At 42.8% G+C, this 24,119-nt stretch overlaps 1 protein-coding gene across 2 annotated transcripts in view; it reads left to right on the forward strand.

Annotated features, from left to right (window-relative positions):
• Positions 1-24,119, forward strand: part of sema4ba (sema domain, immunoglobulin domain (Ig), transmembrane domain (TM) and short cytoplasmic domain, (semaphorin) 4Ba) — a 59,867-nt gene that overhangs the window by 10,343 nt on the left and 25,405 nt on the right. Inside the window, exon 2 of one of the 2 annotated variants that reach the window (XM_080761601.1) lies at positions 11,438-11,852. The exons of the other annotated variant lie outside the window; for it this stretch is intronic. Coding sequence (XP_080617727.1) covers positions 11,735-11,852 — 118 coding nt within the window. The 5' untranslated portion in view covers positions 11,438-11,734. The remainder of the gene's footprint in view (positions 1-11,437; positions 11,853-24,119) is intronic. 2 annotated transcript variants of the gene reach the window in all.

Below are 24,119 nucleotides of genomic sequence, written 5' to 3' on the forward strand. Positions count from 1 at the left end.
ATTGGTGGAGGTGCCCTCTACAGTGTCAATTTACCAAGAAAATGTTTTAAATTTACCCTTTTTTATAGGTCCATTTTGTTCCATTAGTATACTCTCTGAGTTAAATCAACACTATGCATTTGACCGTGTAAGTAAGGCATGTCTGTGGTCTGTGTCATTGATGAGCAGGCGTTCTGAGCCTTTTATCAGTGTCACACAGTGATGGATGTGTTCAGTCCGCTGCGCAGTGGCCAGTGGGGATGTGTCAGTGTGGAAAGCCTCTAAGCTAGTGGAATGCGTTCACTCGTGCAGCCTCTTGCTGGGGACATCAAGGGAGAACAGCCACGCTGCTTTGTTTACAGCATTTCAAGAATGCCACACCATCCTAATCGATTGTGAGGCAGACAAAGGTTTCAATGCATTTTTAGTGGAGTGAATAGAATCCATGACTCGACATGGGGAAGAAATGGGAACATAGCCAGCCGAGGCCCTTATTAATTACAATGTGTAATAAATACTGTGTAGTCATATTCTATCAGGCCAAATTCCGATTTTTGAGGGGCTTAATGTTTGTCTTTAGTTCGTTTTGTAAATGCATTGACAATGAAGGGAAAATTTACATCATAATGTGTCATTTACGTCATATTGTCTCTTTATTGTTAATGGCGTTTAATGTTTGTGTTTGCACCGTTTGTTTTACATCACCATTACATCACCTAATCAACATGAGTTAGACTTACATGAGTTAGACTAATATATTAGCACCCCTCACTTCACACGGGTGTGATTTTTAACATGCACTCTAATCCACAGTTTGGGGTAAATAATGCTTAAGAACTAACTTAAGTCAGGTCTTTGTTATGCCTTTTGCTTTTATCCAGGTGGTGTATGCCTATTGATCTATTTTTGACCTCCTTTTCTAAATAAATATAAAACAAAATGACAAAATAGTCATTATATGCTGAAGGTTAAAACTTAACACATGTGTGCATTATTTTGACAAAGGAAAATGTTTGCATAAGAAAGACTTGATGCTTAACTTTCTATTTACTTCGGAACACTGTTCAATACAAAAGCTTCTTTTAAGATGTAGTTGTTAGATTACACAGCAGTATTTATATACACTGTAATTACAGTAAAGTAAGACATTTGAATTCAACATTATTCCAGCAATAGTTACACCATTGTGTAGATGGCTTCTGTAGACTTACAGTACCTATCACATATCAAGTCAACAAAGCAGCAAAACAGGAACGGGAGACAAGATTTTGCAGTGTTATCACCTCTCACCCTATCAGGGTCAATATTTCACAATGGTGAATGCAGAAGGAATTATTGGGTGAGATAAATCCAAGCGAGTTGGAAAAGCAACAAGTGTTTCAACGGGCCTGACCTACTTACATCAGCCAGACCTTCAACAAATCCTCACCTGTGACGTTGGGATCCCTCATAAAAACATCAGCACATGATATCTTTAACAGTACAGACAAGACAACCTTCAGGAACACTTACATTCAACTTGCATGCTTGCAAGTATGGCTTAGGATTTTTAGTCCTTGTTTATCTTTCAGTATATGTAGCATGTGCAAATCTGAAGTGGCATTATAAACCTGTCGGAAAATATACCAAGGCCTTTGTCTCTCTGTGACCCTACAAGGTTATAGAAGGGAAAGTGTGAAGTCAGTGGCTTTGGGGTAACTAGAGTGAAAGCCCACCCCATCCCACTTTAATATGCCATGGAAAATAGAAATGGAAAGACAACCCCATACTGTAGTCTCCCTGCCATATGTGAACCTCATCATATGCACATCTCATCATCGCTAGCCGACGATATATGGCACGTGGCGAGCCGTGCAGGCTGACGGAAAGTCTGTAGAAATAGCTGTGGGAGATAGTGGTCTTTTCCTAGCGACACTTCCTGTCCCAGTACTGCATGTTCAACATTACGTGAAGTTCTAATTGCTGTGACTGCATGTGGAGCGTCTCTGTCAGCTCCGGCAGCCAGGAGCCTTAACAGAGTCTTCTGATGGAAGTGTTTTGACTCTCCTGGCAGCTGTTGGTGGGGGGGGGGGGGGGGGGGGACTTGCACTTACTTGCACGTGATGTCAAATTCTCCATCATGTACAGAGATGGGGAATAATTATAGTCATTGATTTTTATATCGATGATTAGCAGTGGCTATGGGGCAGAGTGGCCGGACGTTGCCAGTTCGAACCTGGGCTCCCCCAGAGTTGGTGTCGAAGTGTCCTTGAGCAAGACACTGACACCCAAATTGCTCCCGATGTGCAGGTTGGTGCCTTGCATGGTTTCCCCCAGCATCGGTGTGTGTGTGTGTGTGTGTGTGTGTGTGTGTGTGTGTGTGTGTGTGTGTGTGTGTGTGTGTGTGTGTGTGTGTGTGTGTGTGTGTGTGTGTGTGTGTGTGTGTGTGTGTGTGTGTGAATGTAATGGGTGAATGTAATGCACAATCTCTGTAAAGCGCCTTGGATAACGGCGCTATAAATGCACCATTTACCATATTCACAGGACTCTAGTGACGGGTAACAGTGTCTAGTGTATAGTGACTATAGACTCTAGTGATGGGTAACACTGACACTCGCAACGGGAATCGTTCTCAACAGGCATCGGTCTAGTCTAGTGCATCGGTTTGGTGACTCACTAAACCGATGCCCGCTGGGAACGATGCCCAATTGGGAATGCTTGCCCCTACGGTTATGCAATATCCATTGTACCCATTTAAGAGTACTTTGTGCAGTACCCATCATCATAGTAACTGAAGGCAAGTCTATAACATCAGTAATATGTCTATTTTCTATTCCCATATATAGGCATATCAGTCGGATGATCGGATCATTCATGTCAAATGTTACATTAAGAAAATATAACATCAAGAAAGAAATGCTAACATAAAGAGATTTCTTAAAACAGGATTCCTGCAATATAATCCATCCCCACAACGTCATATTGAGACTAGTAAAAAGTACATGCCTCCGTGAAACAAGTTATTTTGCACAACAGCTGATCCAACCGACTCCATACATGGTGTCGCACTCCCTACAGTCCTTGTCTATACACATGCTGAGTCAATACGCAGGCCAATGTGAAAAGGTTGCCATTTCTTCTTATGCCTTGGATGGCAATTGGATGATTTGAGGCATTTTGTTCCAAAAATGTGTTTTGCTAAAATCCACCTGTTGGTGGCGCTATAACAGGCCAATGTGAAAAGGGTGGGATATATTCCTCAGCCTAGTAGGCTGTGAAAGATGTAATGTAAATTACACGCTGCGTTCATGATTTGAGGCTTTTTGTTCAAAACGGGCCAATCCTGCAAACTTTGAAAGCCAATGTTGGCCAATTAGGATGGAATATGAAATATCGGACAATATCTACATGAGAGATTAGCTGAGACACACACACACACACACACACACACACACACACACACACACACACACACACACAGAGAGAGAGAGAGTTTTGCATAATTTCTAGAAGGATTTGAAAATTTCACTTGAAACAAAACGCACCAAGTGATGTGCAATAAATTATTTTGTTGGTTGAAGTAGATTTGTATTCCATACAAGCTACCATAATTGCATAAATAAAAACACTTGAAATTAACCCTCACTCGTCAGTCAACTCGTCAGTCAAATATTTTTCAAAACATTGCTTTGACAGTTTAACAGTTAGCCTCCGCTATTGGCAGCAATTAAGAATGGGAGCAATAAGCAGTAGGCTTAATATCCTACTAGTATTCACATTTCACTGATATGCAAGCAAATGTCAGGGCAAATTATTTCCCCCAGAAAAATGGAAATACATTCTCAGGAAGACACAAATAGTGTGGACTGCAATCAAAAACAATGTTGACAATGGTGTTATTGATATTATAGACATTAAGATAGTCACTGTTTATTTATGCATTTTTGAGTGGTGCAACCACTCCTATAGACAGCTATTAAAGCCTTTGTTCACAACCAAGTGTCACGATTAATTGTCATATCAATAATTGTGTAACAATTTAATTGTGTTTTTGGCATTGAACATTGGAACATATTAATAAAAATCACACCCCTGTGAAGTGAGGGGCGATCTTATCATCATACATCATCTCATATTCCGGCCAATCAGAATTTGCGTGCTCACCTTCGTCTTCAATGTTTGTGTTACGCAATGTTTGTCTTCACACAAACATTCAAAGTGTCCATTCATTGTCACTAGTATTTAATTTGTGTTAGGACAAAGTTTGTGTTTACACACCAAAATCTGGACATAGGAGGGGCTGAGTAATGTTAACTCTACATGGGCTGGGGAAGGCTAGAGTAATGTTAACTCTACATGGGCTGGGGAAGGCTAGAGTAATGTTAACTCTACATGGGCTGGGGAAGGCTAGAGTAATGTTAACTCTACATGTGCTGGGGAAGGCTAGAGTAATGTTAACTCTACATGTGCTGGGGAAGGCTAGAGTAATGTTAACTCTACATGGGCTGGGGAAGGCTAGAGTAATGTTAACTCTACATGGGCTGGGGAAGGCTAGATTAATGTTAACTCTACATGGGCTGGGGAAGGCTAGATTAATGTTAACTCCATATACACATACATGGGCTGGGGAAGGCTAGAGTAATGTTAACTCTACATGGGCTGGGGAAGGCTAGAGTAATGTTAACTCTACATGGGCTGGGGAAGGCTAGAGTAATGTTAACTCCATATACACATACATGGGCTGGGGAAGGCTAGAGTAATGTTAACTCCATATACACATACATGGGCTGGGGAAGGCTAGAGTAATGTTAACTCTACATGGGCTGGGGAAGGCTAGAGTAATGTTAACTCTACATGGGCTGGGGAAGGCTAGAGTAATGTTAACTCTACATGGGCTGGGGAAGGCTAGAGTAATGTTAACTCTACATGGGCTGGGGAAGGCTAGAGTAATGTTAACTCCATATACACATACATGGGCTGGGGAAGGCTAGAGTAATGTTAACTCCATATACGCATACAAAACAGAAAAAGTACAAAAATCACGGCTCTTCATCTAATTTCGGTTTGCCTTTAGGCTTTGTAATCAACAATTGCACAGGTCAGATATGACAAATAACTTAAATATACAAGAAGAAATTACTAACATATACTTAAATAAAAAAGGGCGGAAATAGCTGATCTACAATACAAGCTTACAATGCGTCACGAAAGTGACATCATGACACATTTTGAGCTTAAGTAGGTCTGTTATTTTCAGCATGTGACTCATACATTAGGCTTTACTGTGCGATATTCAGTCTATGATACACTTGCATGTACTTTTTCCAGGAAATGGAATGACTAAGTGAATCAGGCTAAAGCCATTTTCTGTATCGATTAGGAGCAATGTAGATGAAGGCGAGGAGACATTTTTAGATTTTTATGATGTCTGATGATGATGATTTTATTTTTTAAATTAGACTGGATTTGCTAGATGTAATAACTTCCATTCTGAAGCTTTGAACACAGTTCCTTTTTCAAGTTTTATTCTTTTCGTTTTTTACCTAGTTGACCAAGCATTTTTTACCTGCATTTGTGTGTTGAAGTGTTTCTGAGTGTAACAAAGGAGAAGAACGGGAAGTCTCTGTTTCTTTGGAAGTATTGTCCGTGCTACAGTATAGAGAATAGGCCAGGTCAATTGAACCATTTCTGTTCCTTTTTAAATAACACCCATTCCACCCAAGAGGGTTGCTATTAATGCTATTAATCCCCTGAGGGGGTTCTCTTCTGGACTCCCCTTGCGGCTGACCTCACAGCATTGTTCTCACACCATCCAGAACATTGAATGCTTTATAAATGAAAACAAAAAGATCTGAATTTCATTTTTTTCATGTTACGAAGCAGACATTTATGCCTCAGGTGTTGTGGGTGTAGTTGTTCCTCTCCACAATACAGGGTGTGATTAGAGGAAATGCACTGTGGAATAGAAATAGGTCACTTCAGCCTGATCAACAGGGCAGGCTACTTCTCAGAAGTAGATCAACTTACACTGGTGTTAAACTAAACTGAGTGTAAAAGATGGAACCGTAAGGGTTACAGTTTACATTCTAGAGGTTGAATTAACACCCAAGAATTTGTTAAGTGCAAGCTTATTCCACTTCTTCTTGTCAATCCCTCCGTGAATCCCTCCATGTTTACCATGCCATGAACCTTTACTTTACACATGAAAGGTTTTAATTTGGGTTTATACTCTCTCTGAAGTGTTTTGACATGGATATTTGGCTCTAGTACCAGGAAGGAAAACAAAAAGAAACTGCAAAGTTACTCACACACTGGAGAGCTAGTTAAATGCACTAGACAGAACTGTTGAAGTAATAAAGATCTCATTGCGACTCTAAAAAGGGACATCCATCGGGTGAGATTAGCTGCTCTGGTGGGACGGCTGTGCCCACACAAGAACCAGAGAAGAATACATTTGAGTTGGATGTTAACAGAAAAGAGCATTTTGCCAGCAGTGATATGAAAGCCTTTTTGCTTATTCTTTGCATTTCAGAGAATTGAGAAAAATCCATGTTCTGTTTCAGGTCACTCATCTAAACTCCTCCCCCCCCCATGCACTTTTAGTTTTAAATTTGGTGCCAGTCTGAAGAGTTGCGCTTCGCCGCTTTCACCCACCTCTACCCTGATACTTAGTGATGATAGCAGCAGGCGTCTCGGCAGACCTTGCACAGCTACTTTACATTTCATCAGCGAGCTGCTTCTGCTGGCTCCACATCTGTTATGGAAAATTTTGCGCAGAGGAGAAATGGAATGAAATAGAATGGAATATCGTTCAAATATTTTCACTACTGAGTGTTGGTTGATTTTGGGCAGTTGTGAGGTTTCAGAGACCGATGCGATGAGATGTCCCCATCCACTTTCACTGCAGTGGCTGATGGCTTAAAATTTTGAGACATTTGTACAGTATCCAGTCGGTGATTAAATTAACCTCTGACCATGTGTCAGAAGCCCCAGTGGTAAAGCGAGCTTGATGAATTTAACCCCCCTAAACCTTAAGTTCAAAATGTCCCCTATCTCTGTTCAATAGTTTAATAAGATTTTAATTAGGCAATTAAAAGTCTTTGAAATAGCATATGGTCATAATTACAGCTGGGCAGTTCACTCAGGGATGAATGAGCCATTAATTACTCCTAGCTGGGTCTGGGGACTTGCCTTAAAACGGGCATTGTGAGAAAGATGCAGAAACGTTTTTTCTTTTCTTTTTTTTCTCAGTCACCTAATCACAAATACAGGCTATAGAATTTCCATATTGTGGGAGGGACTGGAGAATCACTCGAACAGGAATGGCAATGAATGTAGGTTAGTGTGGGCAGTTCCTAAAAGATGTTGAAATTACAGGAACTCGCTAGTCACTTTGTCACAGATACTTCCTCCTTGCAAGCTATTATATAACTCACAGATCGGTATCCTTTAGAATTGGATGAATGAATGGTTGCGAAAGAACCCGAGAGACAGCGTCCACACTTCCGCTCTGACATGCCAGTGAATCAGTCACTCCATCCATGTGCTCCCTTGCTCTCCCAAATTAAAGCCCCTCCTGACAGACGACATGCTCCACATCTCACATCTGCTCCACACTTCTAAGGGGTCCTTCAGCAGGCGAGGGAGTGGCAGAGGGAGGTGTTGATCCCTGGTTGAAGGCCACATCTGGGAGCATGTGGCCTAGGGGCCTGCCCAGGTGGCAGCGTGACGTATAGGTGGCCGGTTTGTGAGTGTTTACAGGTGGTTTGTAGCAGGCAGCAGGCATGCCAAAGAGGCCTTATTTATCACTCGACAGTTTTCCGGTCAACGGGCAACAGTGTGTGTGGAATTCAGCCCTGACCCCTCCCTCTTTACTCAAATGACAAACCCTAATGGCCATGCCACCTGTTTCTGCATTGTAAGCATCGCTGTTATAACACATATAGATAGGTGTGTGTGTGTGTGTGTGTGTGTGTGTGTGTGTGTGTGTGTGTGTGTGTGTGTGTGTGTGTGTGTGTGTGTGTGTGTGTCAGAGACATACAGTAAGTAGCAATGCCTGTGCTGTCACTTTTTTCCATTCAATGATATACTATAGGCTAGTACTGTATACTGTTTTATACCAGCTGTAATACAGGAACTGACTGATAGAGTGGGGTTGGGAATTTCCCTGTTTGGTAAACATGAAGCTTACTTCCTTTTATTGTGTCCGACTCCTCTTTGGGGCATTCTTACATTGTAGGAGAGATCAAATCCAAAGGTTTACGCTCAAATGTACGTTACCTCTCTTCAACACCTTTGAAAGCCTTTAAAACTGAAAGCACTTTACTTTGCTGAAATGTGTCATTCTGTTTTGTTCTGAGTTTATCATATCTATAAAACAATCTATGCCAGGTTCGCAAATTATCGTATATAGAGCTTAAACCCACCCATGAGAATTCTCATCTTTTGTTGATTTGTATTAATCCAGAATTAGTATATTTACCGGGTGATGGCTACTCCGTCACTAGGCAAGACTTGCTTCCGCGTTGTGACATCATTGACATCCAAAAACTCTGTTCACATGCATTACGCGTGCGATCTTTAGCTGCGTGTCATGGGGCCGGTTCACGGTTCTCGTCTTCACAGCCCTGCTAACTTATGAGTCTGTTTTATCGCAGCTATGTGTGAATGAAGCAGTGTATCAGGTGTGCTAGCTTCCCTTCTTATTCCTAGGCAGAGCTTTACATGCACATTTAAACAGAGGGAAGAAACAATCACTTGATTCATGATTTGCCTCTGCCAAATTAATTCTTCGCCTCGCACGAACTGTCAAAATTGTTGCTGTTACTCATGCAAACGATGGGCTGGTGAGAAAACCCCTTTGCACCCTCACTGAAAAAGTTAATAATAATTGTGCCAGTCCAGTGTCAGTCTTTTTGGCCAGTGGTTCTCAAGACACAATGGTGTGCCTTGGGATTTTATGACAACCACTGTGACTGCAAATTCTGTATGCAAGTTGATGTTATGAATTATCTTTTAACTTACTATATGATTGATTACTTGGTGCACAGTCATTTTCCAATACCTATTTTGGGAATATCTTATAGGTGATAGGTATAAGTTAATTTTTATTTATTTTTATTTATCATTATTTTGATTATACACATATTTCAAAAGTAGCAGATCTGCAAGCTCACAGCGTGATTATCTATAGTTAACACTATGCATACTGCCTTCATTTAAATGTTTACTTATAAACTGTTTGAAAACAACTGCTCTACCCCCACCATCAATCTGAGAGATGGCAATGAATACAACCAACATACGTCCTACTGGAACTGGTGATTTTATGTAGAATCATAAAACAAGTTTTAACCACCATGGTCCATTAAGTTCCATTTGTACACTCAGAGTTAAAGAACGCTCAGGATTTTACAGTGTAGTCAATAAAGGGATGATTCAGTACGTTGCTTATGCACCATGGAGGAGAGAGCAGTGGAGTGCAGAGTTGCATATAGATTGTGTTGCGGTCAGAGGCGCCCTTGTTCTCTCTTTCACACAGAGTTGATCTCTCTGTGTGGCCCCGTTTAATTCAGCTTTATGCTAAAAAATAAGTATTTTCTTTTCTGTATGACAACAAACCCAAAATGTATTGTATGCTGTCCTCGCTACATGTTGGTAAAGTAGTTTTCACATAAATATTGCTGTAAGCGCGTATGGCTTTCCCCTCTCTGTTGGTGGGACATCTATCCTCCACGGTTTGGACCTCTGTGGCAGCCACCTGCCAGCACTGGCCCCTGAAAGCCCATTGGCTGCTGGTCAAGCAGATGTATCTAGCCTTTGAGTTTGGAGTCTTTGGGGCTCAGAAATCATAAACCCATCTGCCAGCACATTAATTTGCCTTCATTGTAGTGATCATAGGCATTCTAATTAATATCCATGCAATACCATGGATATGCAGTAGGCTAGTGTATGTATGTACATTATGCACTGGGGCAGATGTTTTTCTTTAAACCTATATTGGCTGAGTTTAATTTCAAAACTATTCAATAAAAAACAAATCAGGAAGTAACTTTATTTGCTTGTATTTCCATGCAATTGTCCTGTGGTGGAATCTTTAGTGTGTCAACAATATCCTACTACTTCATCCCTTGTTCTCTCTGATGGCTGACTGAAAGTCAGAAATATCGTGACAGATCCCCTACAATACTCTTGCTCCACTCGCTAACTTGTGCCATTGATTGGCAAACCCCATGTGTAACCAAACCTCCATCTTGGTTGTATTTAAAGAACTGCTCCCAGCCGTGGCATCTGTAATAGAATCGCATCATAAAAGCCATGTGTGTATTAAGTTACTGTATGTATCTTACTACGCTCAGTCACATCAGCGCTTACAACATAAATACACCATTAAGGCTAATGGGGGTTTTATTTCAAATATTTTTTAATTGTTTAATTGCTTATCACTGATTCTTATGATTCTACTGTAGCATGCAGTATCTGAAGCAGCACAGAGATCTCTTTAACAGGGTTCTGTGGTCTGTAGGCGCTTTTTTGTTCCATAATTCCCTTACCACGAAAGCCTTAAATCACTACATCCTAGTTTTTTATAATGAGTTTTAAGGGCGTTTATAATTGAAAGCAGACCACAAAGGCTTTTATGCTCTGCAGAAACCAAAACATCTTATAATGTGATCAATTGTAATTATACCCACATTTCTTTCACATCAAAAAAAGCTGCCAACTTGTGTTAAGAGGTACATTTTTTTTGTTGCTTGGGAGCTGCATGTTAGCTAGTGTCTGTGTCAAAATTGGACAACAGCTCTGACAATTCTTGTAAACATGAGCCTTTAATTGCAGGCACATTATTTACAAGCAATCGCCTATTTTCTTTTCATTTCCGTGTACCTGAGTGTACACAATGTCAATGTTCATATAAATCTGAGGGTGTACACATCATGTAACCAAATGGAGCCATACAGGTTCATTTGGTTATATTTGTACACTCTCTCTGTGTTACAAATGGACAAAGTTTATTCTGGTTACAATATTGTTAATGATTTACTACAATGATATCGCTTGTTTATTCCTCTGAACAGAAAGTGAAAACAACCCCATGCAACCTCCAGAATGATAGTAATATTTAGTGAAAAGGTCAGCTGGGGACCCACATACAAAGAAATCAGCTTTGGGGTTGTGTCCTCCCAAGGCATTTCTTTACTCAAGCTTTCAAATATAATATGTTGAGATCATTATGTGGGCTAGAGGATTATTTGTTTTTGTCAAGATAGAGTCTAGACTGTTATTTCTTTTTCCTGAGTCGTGAGCTCATTTAAACTGCTAGTGCTTGAACAGTAACAGCAATGCAGTCAACAGAGTATTGTAACTGAATGTTTCTTACAAAGTACTTTTCCAGAATACATAGAACTATGAGAGCTTTCTCATACTGTATACTATAGTATACTAATCTGAATGAATGTTCTATTGTGTGTCCTTTCAGGTCCCAGCTAGGAGCCTGCGTGTGCATATGGAGGAATATTTGCGGAGGCCGTCGGTCCAGGGAGGCTCATTCTGAGGTCACAGGTCACCATTCCGAGCCCCGTTGTCGTCTGCAGCCCTGGAGGAGTGCCTCAGCTTGGCTTTCACAACAGTGCACAGGTCTCCCATTCAGGGAGCGCCGGACCTACAGGAAAAGACCTAGAGAAAACAAACACGGGGCAGAGAAAGACGCTCTTCATGAACTCCCCAAAACCCTGAAAGGCAAACACTGCGCGTTGGCTGGCGGAACCAAGCAGACATGAGGACAGTGAGCATGGCCCGGCTCTGTCTCCCAGCCGTCAGCATGCTGCTGGTCGGCTTCGTTCACGCAGTGGTCGCCGAAGACGACGTCACTCCGCGCCTCAGTTTCTCCTACAGTAAGTTTTCACCAGGTTCTCCTCTACAGTGTGGTTGGCAAACGGCACAATCTGGAGTGCTAAATTAACGGGGTCAAAATGGACTGGTAGAACCCGCCGGCCACCGTAAGGGTCCATTTTGACACTCTAGCCAGATGATCATGAGATCTCCACCTACTGGTACATCTGGGGAAATCTAAATTCAACATATGGACTAGAACAGCGGTGAGAACAGCCGGGCCTCTGACAATGAAGGACCACCCTATGAATGAACGACCACCCTCAAGTCTGTGCGTTTCGGCACAGCTTTTGTTTTTAATTTCTGAATTGTTTCCAAACTGTTTTAGCCCACACTTTGAATTTAGATGTCACCACACAGTAGGCAGAGATCTCTGATCGTCTAGCAACGCCAGAATAGTAGTATTTGCTCCTCAGGGTACCTCATAAGGGAGAAACCCAGCATTCCTTGCATGTCTGAGAAGGAACGAGCAAGAGGCATTCCTTGTTTACCATGACATTGTGTCCGCTCCACTGACCTACAGTACGTCCGCGGATCATCCGTTTACTGGAGCGTAAGGGAGCACACTCGCATAATTGTTATTCATCTATAAATAAGTGCGGCTTTGAGGTGGCCCCAGCCAGGGTGATGAGAGCTAAGGAGGTGCCCGGGGCTTGCATGCGTGCCGGGGCTTTGTGAGATGCTTGACATGGACAGCAGGGTGTGGTGAAGTGTTGACAAACACATAAACAAGAGCCAGGGCTGTTCTTTTCTGGGCCCTGCATGGCTCTGTGAAGTCTCACTGGGATGGTTTTGCAAGCACAGTATTCACATAACTGCACACACAGATGATGAACCGTAGATGTTGCATTTAAACGGCAACCATTCAAGTTTTTTTGAGGCGCTAGCCCCTCCAATGCATGAAGATGATGTTGTATGGCAGCCAAGTCTATGGGATTTAATGTTTGTTTAGGTCACTCGTGTGACGTCATGTGGCCGATATAAATAAAGTACAGTGGACAGTAAGTTGTTGGTCGACAGGAGATGGGGAGGGACACGCAGCAAAGGCCGTTGCGATCGGGACTCGAAAAGATCTTCAAGCTATTTTCCATATTTTGTGTAGTGTGACACTGTCATACGACCAAGTATAAAATATGCTGTTCATTTATATTAAAAAAAGAAAAACATAAAAAGATGTAATATGGAGATACAAGGTTTCTGTTCGACTCCAATTATATGGATTTGCGTAAGATACACCAGGATGCTCAAACCTTTATTATGTATCTTGAGGTACGGGCTATAGGCCTATACTGCAGATCTAATTAATAATGATGTAACTCGCATCAGTGTTCTCAAAAACCTTTCAGAAAGTGTCCATTCCAAAAGGTGAAAGATTCAGAATAGCTAGAGGGTTTTGTTTAGACTGTGTGTCTAGACTATAATGGTAAGAAATCCAACTAAATCCATACTATGAATAGCGTTTCCATTGGCCTGGCTCCGTCAAGTACTCCCAGGTCAACACTAATCACTATGTGAACAGAGGCATTGTGCTGGGCCTTACTCAGGACAATGTGACACAGACGTCACCAGCACTGGAAGGAATTGCTCCTTTGCAATCTGCATTATATCTATTGGTAGGTGAGTTATGGGGACATGTTCTCTCGATACGAACTTGAGCCTTGGAATGAAGAGTAACCCAAATGAATGATGGGATTTTTTTTCAATTGTGTTAGATATCTGTATTGTTAATAGAGCCTTTTTATGGGATTGTATTGCTGTGCATGTTGATATTTTAGACTCCAGTTGGATTCGCTGATAGTTTACACACCGAAGACTAATGCAATGGATTGCTGTGCACTGCATTAGTGTCAAGTATTGATTTTTTAATTAGCCATACAATTAATCACATGTGACAACAAGGCTTTAAAGAACAGGGGTTGGGTTTAATTATTTTCTTCTAGCATGCTCAATCTATGTGCTCCATCAGTTCTTGTGTTTGCTAATGAACCCACAGCACCGCAGGTCGAATTGCAGAAAACAAAGCATAATGATGGATTATTATGCCATTGCAGGCTTGCAGTGATTGAACTGTGACACAGTGCATTTGGACATCGTTATGGTCTTAAAATACGGGGAAGGGGAGGGCTCAATCAGTGCAAGGCCAGTCCTATCTTTCTAGATTGGGATAAGCCAAGCTGTGCTCCTTGGGGCTGGGTGAGCATGCATTCAAATGGGTCAGTCATCTTGCACATGTCTGAGCCTGCAGCCTCTCCCTCACGTAGGATCTTTATACCAACAGGTAATCTCTCTCACCTGCCAGCCTCTACAAAGCTCACAGCTTGGCCCCAGTGGAGCGTTCCACAACAGCACACACACACCATCAATCACTCAGTGAAAAGACCCTTCATATTCACACGTACTCCTCCTCATTCTGACGGGAAGATTTGCTTTCGAGACACGTTGCCGGTGTTGAACGCACCGATAAAACATGTCAAATGCATAATGTGACGACGAGCCAGGATGACTTTATGTAGAAGAAAATAACCCACTTTTTCCTCCTCTAGTGACTAGAGGAGCGGCACCGGTCCGCGGTCCGGTGGTTGGGAACCTCTGCTCTAGTCTATTTTAGTATGGAAGAACTAGCTAAACCTATTTTAACCTTGCTTAGTTGCTTCATATAGAGCTATTCTAGTAACATTTCCTGTAACTTTCGCCACGCTGATGAGCTCTGCCTTTTTCCTTGTCAAGAAATGATTGACTTTACAGAAGCTGTTACGCTCTGTCAGTCGTAAAACGTCTTTTAGAGGAAGAACTAGCTTATCAATATCATGGTTACAGTCATATCCAGTTGACCAGCTGTCTGATGAGGCATTCAATCTGACAAGGTTGCTGTGTGGCTCAGGTGATAGACTAACTAACAGGCCTGGCCCTGCTGTGTCACCCAGAACTGAAGTGACAATCTATATTTGACTGGTATAAGGAAGCCGTTTTATTACACAGCAAAATTCCCTTACAGTTACAGGTAAAATTTTACACTTTCAAAGTTAAACTAATGCCTCTGGACTTTGCCACGTGTTTCCGTGGTGACAGGAGTTGCCGTGGGATGGTATAACGTCCGTTCTGCTACACTGACATTTTCCAGCCTCCCGCAGAAGAGCTTTGTCACATTGTGTTTATTGTATCAACGCTATGGGACTCTGAGACCTGAACTTTATGCCATAAAAACTACCCCCCTCTAACACACACACATGCACACGCACACACACACATCGCCCCCACGCCTAAGGCTCTCTGTGTCTTCTCCGGATGTCTGTTAGCTCGATGCGCTGCGTGCCTTTTATGTCAGTGAAGTGGGCAGGCCAGTCCCCCCCCCCTTCGTCCCCAGCAGCGGCAACATTTTCCTGGACAGATTTCCCCTCCTCTTTCTCTGCCTCTCGGTCCCTCGGTCCCTGCCTCGCCTTAATGAAGAGGGTAATCTGCCATGAATAATGAATGGGGATTTGTGTGCGTTATGGTGTGAACGCTCGTCTGGTTCTCATTATGCGCCTATCAGGATGGATCATGGGTTCGGGGAAGAGAGCCTACATCTGCTTTTCTGTCCTGCGCTTTGTTCCTGGTTTTAATGCGGACCATGCTGGCTGGCTTAGTGTGTTACATTGCTATTTTAAAGGCGCACCTACAGTATAAGCGTTTTACATCTCTCCTGGCCCGTCTGTTTATCCCCTTGTTAAACATTATGAATGTGGTCAGTCATGCTATAATTTGGTTTAGGAGCCATCCCTGTAGCCGCTCGACATGTACAGCGTTATTAATCTGAGCAAGTGAGTGCAGGCTACTTGCATCAGCCACTCTCAAGTAATGGAGAATGACAGTGACATTGAGTGGGACAGTATTTGTTTAAAGCTTAATGAAAGAACTATATGCTTTTTATTGAACGTGGATTGTATGGCAGTGGGAGATCTCTCTGGCCTCAGGGTTGTTGTAGTCATGCATGTATTAGTATACAGTATGAAAACTGTTGAAAAGTGTCACACAGCGTGATGAGCTCATGTTTATTTTATACTGAAGAGAAATATCGTAAAATATATATTTTTTAATGTTTGAAAGTAATTTCCCCATCTATAATGGGCCCAAAATGCCAGGCTGAAAGTCGTGCGGTGGTGACGACGACGATGATGATGCTGGCGTGATGCCATCATATCTACCTGGCTCTGCGTCTGTCGCTGACTCTCGTCTATGGCTCATGAAAGGACAGACCACTGCTGTGATGTGGCTAGTGTTCACTAGACCCGCTGTCTCCAGTCCAACAGAGAATAACCTATAAATCACACTTATAAAAAACACTCTCATGGGCTCTCTCACACTCGTTTCCAAGGTATCGTGGGGACATCCTTGGTGCCGTTTGGCTGCTAAGCACACAGCATGAATCCACGCCAGTCAAGTTAGACGCCCTGTGCAGTGCTTGGCCCATTGGGACCATGTGTACATGAGGTCATGGCATATAGCTGATGCTTCCGACCTGTTCGCACAGGAGGAGATAGGGTCACACCGAGGTCCTGAGGAGGCAGCCGGCTGGTTTGCATTATTGTCTTCCATATTGCGGTTGAACCGTGGGTCGGCTCCATGTAACTCTCCGGCCGAGAGATCTCGATGGCAGAGCAACAACATTCCCGTCGCTCGTGGAAGTGGGATCCAGACCAATATAGCTGAGGTGCACACTCGTCTATAAACTGCCGGGCTTGGGAAACTACTGCTTTCCTTAAATGAACAGTTTAATTTCATTCCTTCTCCCAATATAAATGTTCCCATGGTGAGCTTAATGGTAAGCTTCGTCAGTTTCCACAACATATATATGCCCATCTTTGCTCCTAATCTTGTGGCACTAACCTCCCAATGTCTGTTTTCCGAAGTTTAACTTAGAATTGAGGGCATTCTCGGCATCACCATGGTGCGTTGCATCAGGCTGCCAGTGGAGACAATATCCTGCTAACAAGAGAGGGCCTCAGCACTTACCAATACAAACAGCAGGCTCACAGCTTGCCTAATGAATCTCCTGGTGAATCACCCCTCCTGGCTTGTTATCTTAATGCAATCCAGATGCCTTTCTGTCCCTGTGCTTCCCAGGTTCAGTTGCCTTGCACTAATATACATTCAGGAGCTTCGAATAACCAGTGCAAAATAACTAGTTACTAATTACGTTAGCACTCTAGCATAGCCTTGTCCCCATCCTACTGCTATCGGACAATGTGAATGACACTGACTCGGTCAGTAGATCTGTGGCCTGCTGTTTCTCAACAGAGGGTTGTTGTTGATCACTGCCTTCTAGAACCATACTGTAACATCTGAGGCTTTGAAGAAGTACAGTGTGTGACATGGACAGTCAATGCAGCCTCAATGGAACTTTGCAAAAGTGTCCTTTTCCAACTTTGTCATCACCTCTCCAGGCCTTGAATATTCTTCAATAAGTGCAACCAAGAGTTGTGCGGAATTATGCTGTTACAAATCCTGTAACCTTCTTGGTCTTGAACCTTGACCACCAAATTGCACCACAGCTCAGATACTGGAGTTAGACTTGATGATGGCCTTGTGTTTAGACTTAATGATGATACTGTACGATAGTGTTTTGAGTTGTTGAAAATATACTGCACATACATACAGATGTGCCGTTTGAGAACTTCACATGTCCTGCCATTGGCAATTCACTAGATTGTCAGTGCCTTGTCAGAACATTGTCAGTGAGAAAGGGGTTTATATGTTAATTCTAATCAGAATCAGAATCACAGAATGGACACTTCTTTTCTCCAGCAACAACCAACATCCCAGAGTGACTCTGCACGCCATGAACAAGAGTCACTCACAACATAATACTAGCCACTCGCGCACATCTGCAATCTGTCCGCATCTCATCTCATCTACTACCCGACATTTGCCCACACGTTATTTCCATTACACAGGCGAGTCAAGAAGATGTTGTCAAGAAGACGCGCACTGACACACAGGAGAGGAGAGGGGAGGGGAGGGGAGGGGTGACGCAGTAGACTAACAAGAAACCCCACACGCAAACATGAAGAACCATCGTTGTATTCAACATGAAGAAAGACAAAATAAATGGACGGCCAGCCAATTACACTCAGATGCCGAGCGAGTGGAGGTTGAGGAAGGGCTAGTTCCCAAAAATAACTGCACGTCAGTGGTATTTCGTATTCTCGGTAAAGGACAAGGACCAAACACACGTGTGTGTGTGTGTGTGTTTGTGTACGCGTGCTGACTGCACACCGTCCGTCAATGTTCTCCTCCCTTGCTCATTAATCTGCTCTGCCAATATTCAAAAAACTTTCAGAATGACAATTTCACGCGACGTGCGTCCATTGATGGTAGCATACTTCCAAAATGGAAGCAGATGGGATCAACACTTGCAAGCATAACATTTTAAATCCCTTTAGAGAGAGGGTAAAAAAGAGTTTCACTTCTCTAAGGAATCACATGAGGTATATTATTTTTGCCTTGAAGCGCAGTAAATTAAGGTGTCATGAAAGGCAGACGTTTTCCATGGCTCTGCTCACTCAAGAAGGACCCCTACATTAATATGTATTTGACTGCGGACCCCCATCTGAAAAATATCTTGTGTGTGAGCTTGTAGATCACACACATATAGCCAATGTGTATGATTATAGTGGTTAAATACATATTTATGATATTCATACATTTAGCTGGGGACCCCCAGGAACTGCTGGACCCCATTTTGAGAACCAATGCCATAGGGTGTAGATTAATCACTTTTTTTAAAGTGACTAGAATTTCGCCCCCCTTCGGGGGGCTCAATCCTAGTGTCGTTGCAGCGCAATATGGGAAGAAGGAAATTGCGGGAATTGACAGACTCCACTTCATGTTTCAGCTGTGGTTTTAAACTCAGTAGTGTGCCCTGCACACAGCGCACACTCGCAATTGCAGCTGGAGGGCGACGCGACACACACACACACACACACACACACACACACACACACACACACACACACACACACACAGAGCGATGTGTGGATAAATCACTGAGATTTGGGAAATGTGTTCAGAAGTACAACGATTAAGCACGCACAGGCAAATGTCAGAAGCATCTGTTTCGGTTTCCAAACAGGAAGTTGTAAATGTGCTTATTAGACGGAGGCAGCGTGATGCTGGCATCTATTGTGATGCCAGCATCACCACATTTCACATAGAAATATAAGCACCCATTTACTCGCTTAGCGGAGACTGTGGGGTGGTAGAGGACATCTCCCCGGACGCGTGGGTATGTCCAGATAGTTGCCTCGCGGAGCCGTCTTTTGTCCAGTTGTGACGGCCCGAAATGGTCCCCGAGCCGTCTGTTCGTGACACCTGTCACTCACCCCTGGGAACCACCTATTCTAAAATGCCCCGTTGATTGCGCCGGTGCGAGAGCGAGTGTGGAGGCAGACAGGCAGTGTGAGAGCAAAACCCGTCAGCGGTGGACCTGTCATGTGAATCGTGAACGAGGAAGTTAGTCCCTCGATTCGAGTGTGTTCCGTGTCGTTTTGCTCCGTGAAGTGGCGTAGCCTCGGGCGTGAACAAACCTGCAGAGCTACAAACAACCATTCCCACGGACGACCAACGGCCAACTACAACGATCCCCGCATCTTGACCTGTCTCTGTCCCTGTCACCTATCACACACGGAGCAGTGGTATTTCCCCCTTTATTATTTCAAGCCTCTTTTGTTTGTTATTTTGTTGTTTTGGAGACGATTAAAGAGCCGTGCTGCTCGGACAGACGGACTATACTTTTGTTTACTAACATTCACGTTGCGTCTGCGTTGCGTGGATCTGGAACAATACACCGTTTATTTATTTATGAACTGAGAGTTTGAGACGCAATGAATTGACGGGTGGTTTCGAGCGTAGGTTACGTGTGTAACCATGGAGGGTACTTTAAGTTGCTGACTACCTGTTTTTGTCTATTTTGGTTTATTTACAAACATTGCAAACTATTGGGTCTTAATTGTTTCATGAACTGATGAACTGTGTGTGTTTGGGTTGGGTGAAATTCAATATAATAACTTGAAACTGAGTTGACAAAGTGTGTTGTGTGTTATTTCTTGGTATAAGGGTTTACATTTTAATATGTAAGTCCTGTGTCGGTTTCACCAGTGGTTAACCCAGATGAGGAAGAACTCATAAGAAAAGGAGAAACACTTCTCTGGTAGACTAAATCTACCTGGCACCCCTAAGACAAATAACCATCCAACTGGGAAACCGTTACATAAAAGTGGCACCCCAGATGGGACTTCTAAAACACTGAGTATAATAAAACAAACATGGATGTCAACCAAACAAACAATTCAGTCAATCAGTCCAATGATTCAGTCAACCAGGCACCTGATGTTCTCAATCAACCAATCAATTCAGCTGATCAGTCACTTGATGCCGCCCACCAACAAGTCAATCAGTCACTTGGCGCCGCCCCTCAACCAGTCAATCAAACACTTGGTGCTGCCCCCCAACCAATCAATCAATTGCTTAATGCTGCCAATCAACCGGTCAATCAACCAATCAGTGGAGCTCACAATGTTCAGGAGGAAGGATGCCACACCAGCCATTCAATTCTTGATATGGATCTCATTGACTTAACACACTTTGATCTTCCACCTGCACAAGGCCGAAGGCCACCTCCACCTCTTTTCCCACCTCCGTTACTCCAAATGCAAGGAGATGTACTCTGTCTGCGGCAGAACCAACAAAGATCTCAGAATCTCATTCATGACCAAATCACACAACTCAGAGAGAAACAGGAAAGAGACACATTGGAGCTCAAATATGCCATTGACACACTGTCTAACCACATAACACAACTACATGATAAGGACAAAGGGGACATGAATATTGTTATTGACAAACAGTTTGATTACCACAGAACACAACTCATCACTGGCGTTCAGTGGCGCTTACAGATCCACCACCAGGAGCTTCTCAAAGAAGTAAACGCAATCACTACTCCTCTAATGAATTCAATAACCCACTTACAAATGGAGCTTTCACAATGTAGCAAAATGTTAAAGGACATGTCTGTTGACATGACCACTCTCAAACAACAGTCACTACACACCGCTTCTGTAGTATCCTCCACTCTGCCACCCCCTGAAAAACAAGCCACCTTCTCTAACCCATTGGCTACAGGTCATGCCACACCCTCCCAGATGCACTCTACTATGCATCCTTGCCCTCAGAATCATGGTCTCATTGACACTTCACCTATCACCTCTACCCATCATTCTTGCTCTCCTGATCATACGTCTGCTCATACAGATATGTATCGACGCCCTGTCTGGGTATGTCCAGATAGTTGCCTGGCGGAGCCGTCTTTTGTCCAGTGTCCACTTTATAAAGTCCATGCACTCCAGTGAATAGCATTTATCCATTTAGATAACTTTTTTATGTTATTTAATTACTTATTTTTACACAGAAACATAATGTGTGTCTTTACAATAACTGTAATGTAATAATAATACTAATAATGTAATGTAAAAATTATTTAATTAACGAATTAAATAATCTTATTTTATTCTGAAAGCAACCGGATGTCTTAAATCTGCTAGCTGTCAGACCGGAAGTTCTAAATTTGCTCATAAGACGGAGCCTTAGACGGAGCCAACTCGCAGGCAGTGCGAGAGGCTGGTTACAGGATTCTATAGGTCAGCCGTTTTGGTGTGACACACACGGCTTCCACATTTAGCTTCATACTGGGTGAAAGTGTCCTTCCAAAAATTATTATTTCGCTCGAAATTCTTATTCACAATGACATCGAGTTGAGGTGTTTGTGTTTTAGGGTAATTGTTGCATAAGCGCTATTTCGCACTATTTCTCCCTCCCCTCCCCTGTGTCTGAAGCAGCTAGCATGGAAGCTATATGGATTATGGAAGCTTTCCCTCCGATTGCACACAACCATGCCGTTATCCACGCGTCCATCCGATTGCTTTTAATGTAAATGTCCCATCCACTGAGCAATAGCGATATAAGCGCCTTATTCATTCATTCGATTCATTTGGGTGTGGGGCTGTGCAGTGCTGTGGGCAGCCTTTCTGACGGAGGCTCGGAGCTGCTGCTGCTGACGCTGTTCGAGTCGCATGGAGCAGTATAGAGTAGGCGTGGCGCAGCATTAGAAGGGCGCAGCAAATGCACGACATTGAGGGGTAGAAACCATCCCGGTCGCGTGGTTCATCTAACGCGTGTGTCACTGTGAAGGACTGGCCCCAATAAGTGAACGTAGTTGGCGTAGTAGACGCCAACATGACGATTCTGACGTAGGCTGGTGATGTTGAGCAACAATGGCGTGGTTGACAAAAGTAATATTTATTCAGTAATTAAGACATTTCTTTCAATGAAATGTAGCCTATATGTATTCTGGGAGTGTGCCGAATTTATTTTGCATATAGAGATGTGTGGTGAAAGTGTGGTTGGGTCGGAGAAAGCTGTTGGATAAACGGCCATGTGCTTATGTACCCCTGTCTATTAGGGTAGCAGGATTATTATGATTATTATTATTAGTATTGTTATTGTGATTATTACATGGATTATTGTTGTGATGTGAGCTTGTGGCTGACTCACTATCTAGAAAATAAAAACATGGCACTTCATTTAAAATAGGTTACAGACCCCTGTTATATGCGCTTGTTTTGGGATTCTTTTTAAAGACCTATTTACTTGTTTCTATGAGACATGGCAACGCCAACAGCGCAGCGAAAGGCATCCACGTCTTTCTCTTGTGAAATGCTGAGATTAGAAACGACCATAATTATTTCATTTCTCAACCTTAAAAAATAAATAAAGACATCTCCATAATCCTTGGGAAGTGTGTGTAGCAAAAGTAGTCGGCATTGTCATGGTTGAAAGTATTCATGCAACACTGACGCTGTAAGCTGTGTGATGCTAACGCGCTAACACCGTTAGCATGGTCTGTGTTGGTCAAAGGAAAAAGGATAGATATGAAACTACTGGCCAAAGTGTCATACAAAACACAACACCTAAAATCGGAATGTGATGGTGACCTATTGAGCACAAACAGACAATCATGATTTGCTTGCTGGACCTATAATTAATTTATGTGCATTACATTTCCACCTCGCACATATAAATCAAAAGCAAGATGGATGCTAACGCGCTAACACCGTTAGCATGTTCTGTGTTGGTCGGAAAAAGGATAGATATGAAACTACTGGCCCAAATAAATGTCATAGAAAACACAACACCTAAAATCGGAATGTGATGGTGACCTATTGAGCACAAACAGACAATCATGATTTGCTTGCTGGACCTATAATTAATTTATGTGCATTACATTTCAACCTCGCACATATAAATCAAGCCACAGTGCAGTCAGAGAGTAGTTCACAGGTCACACACAGGAGCAGTGAAAGGGGGAGGGGACTTGGGATGGCAGTGTAGAGTAGGCACGACATTGAGGGGTAGAAACCATCCCGGTCGCGTGGTTCATCTAACGCGTGTGTCACTGTGAAGGACTGGCCCCATTAAGTGAACGTAGTTGGCGTAGTAGACGCCAACATGACGATTCTGACGTAGGCTGTTGAGGTTGAGCAAGAATAGCGTGTTTCAGAAAAGTAATATTTAAACAGTAAAGAAGACATTTTTGGCGAATGCAATGTAGTCTATGTCTTTTGTGGGAGTGTGCAGGTTTTATTTTGCATAGAGAGATGTGTGGTGGAAGTGTGGCTTGGTCGGAGATAGAGCACGAATGAACGGCCAGGTGCTCATGTACCCCTGTCTATTAGGGTAGCAGGATTATATTATATATCATATTTCGCCGCATAAATTCACATACAACCCCACATATATTATATTATATATATATTTTTGCCCGCATTTTTCTGGAGGATCTACTAAATTATATTTCTTTTTTTACGTACTGTTAAATAATTTTCAAATAACCATAAAAAAATCACACCCCTGTGAAGTGAGGGGCGCTCTGATTGCTATGATTAGGTGATGTAATGATGATGTAAAACAAACATGTGTCAAAACAAATTCTCTTTATTGTTAATGGGATTTAATGTTTGTGTTGGGGACAAAACAAACATTAATTTCTCTTCATTGTCAATGGCGTTTTAAAAAGAAACATTGAACTAAAAATGTGCGAAAAAATATCATGATAATACTCGCCCACCCCTACCACAGACCCCCACGCAGACTATCACGGACCCCCACGCAGACTATCACGGACCCCCACGCAGACTATCACGGACCCCCACGCAGACTATCACGGACCCCCA

This window comes from Protomyctophum bolini (assembly GCF_963924005.1).
Source record: "Protomyctophum bolini genome assembly, chromosome: 4".
NCBI classification, from domain to species: Eukaryota; Metazoa; Chordata; class Actinopteri; order Myctophiformes; family Myctophidae; genus Protomyctophum; species Protomyctophum bolini.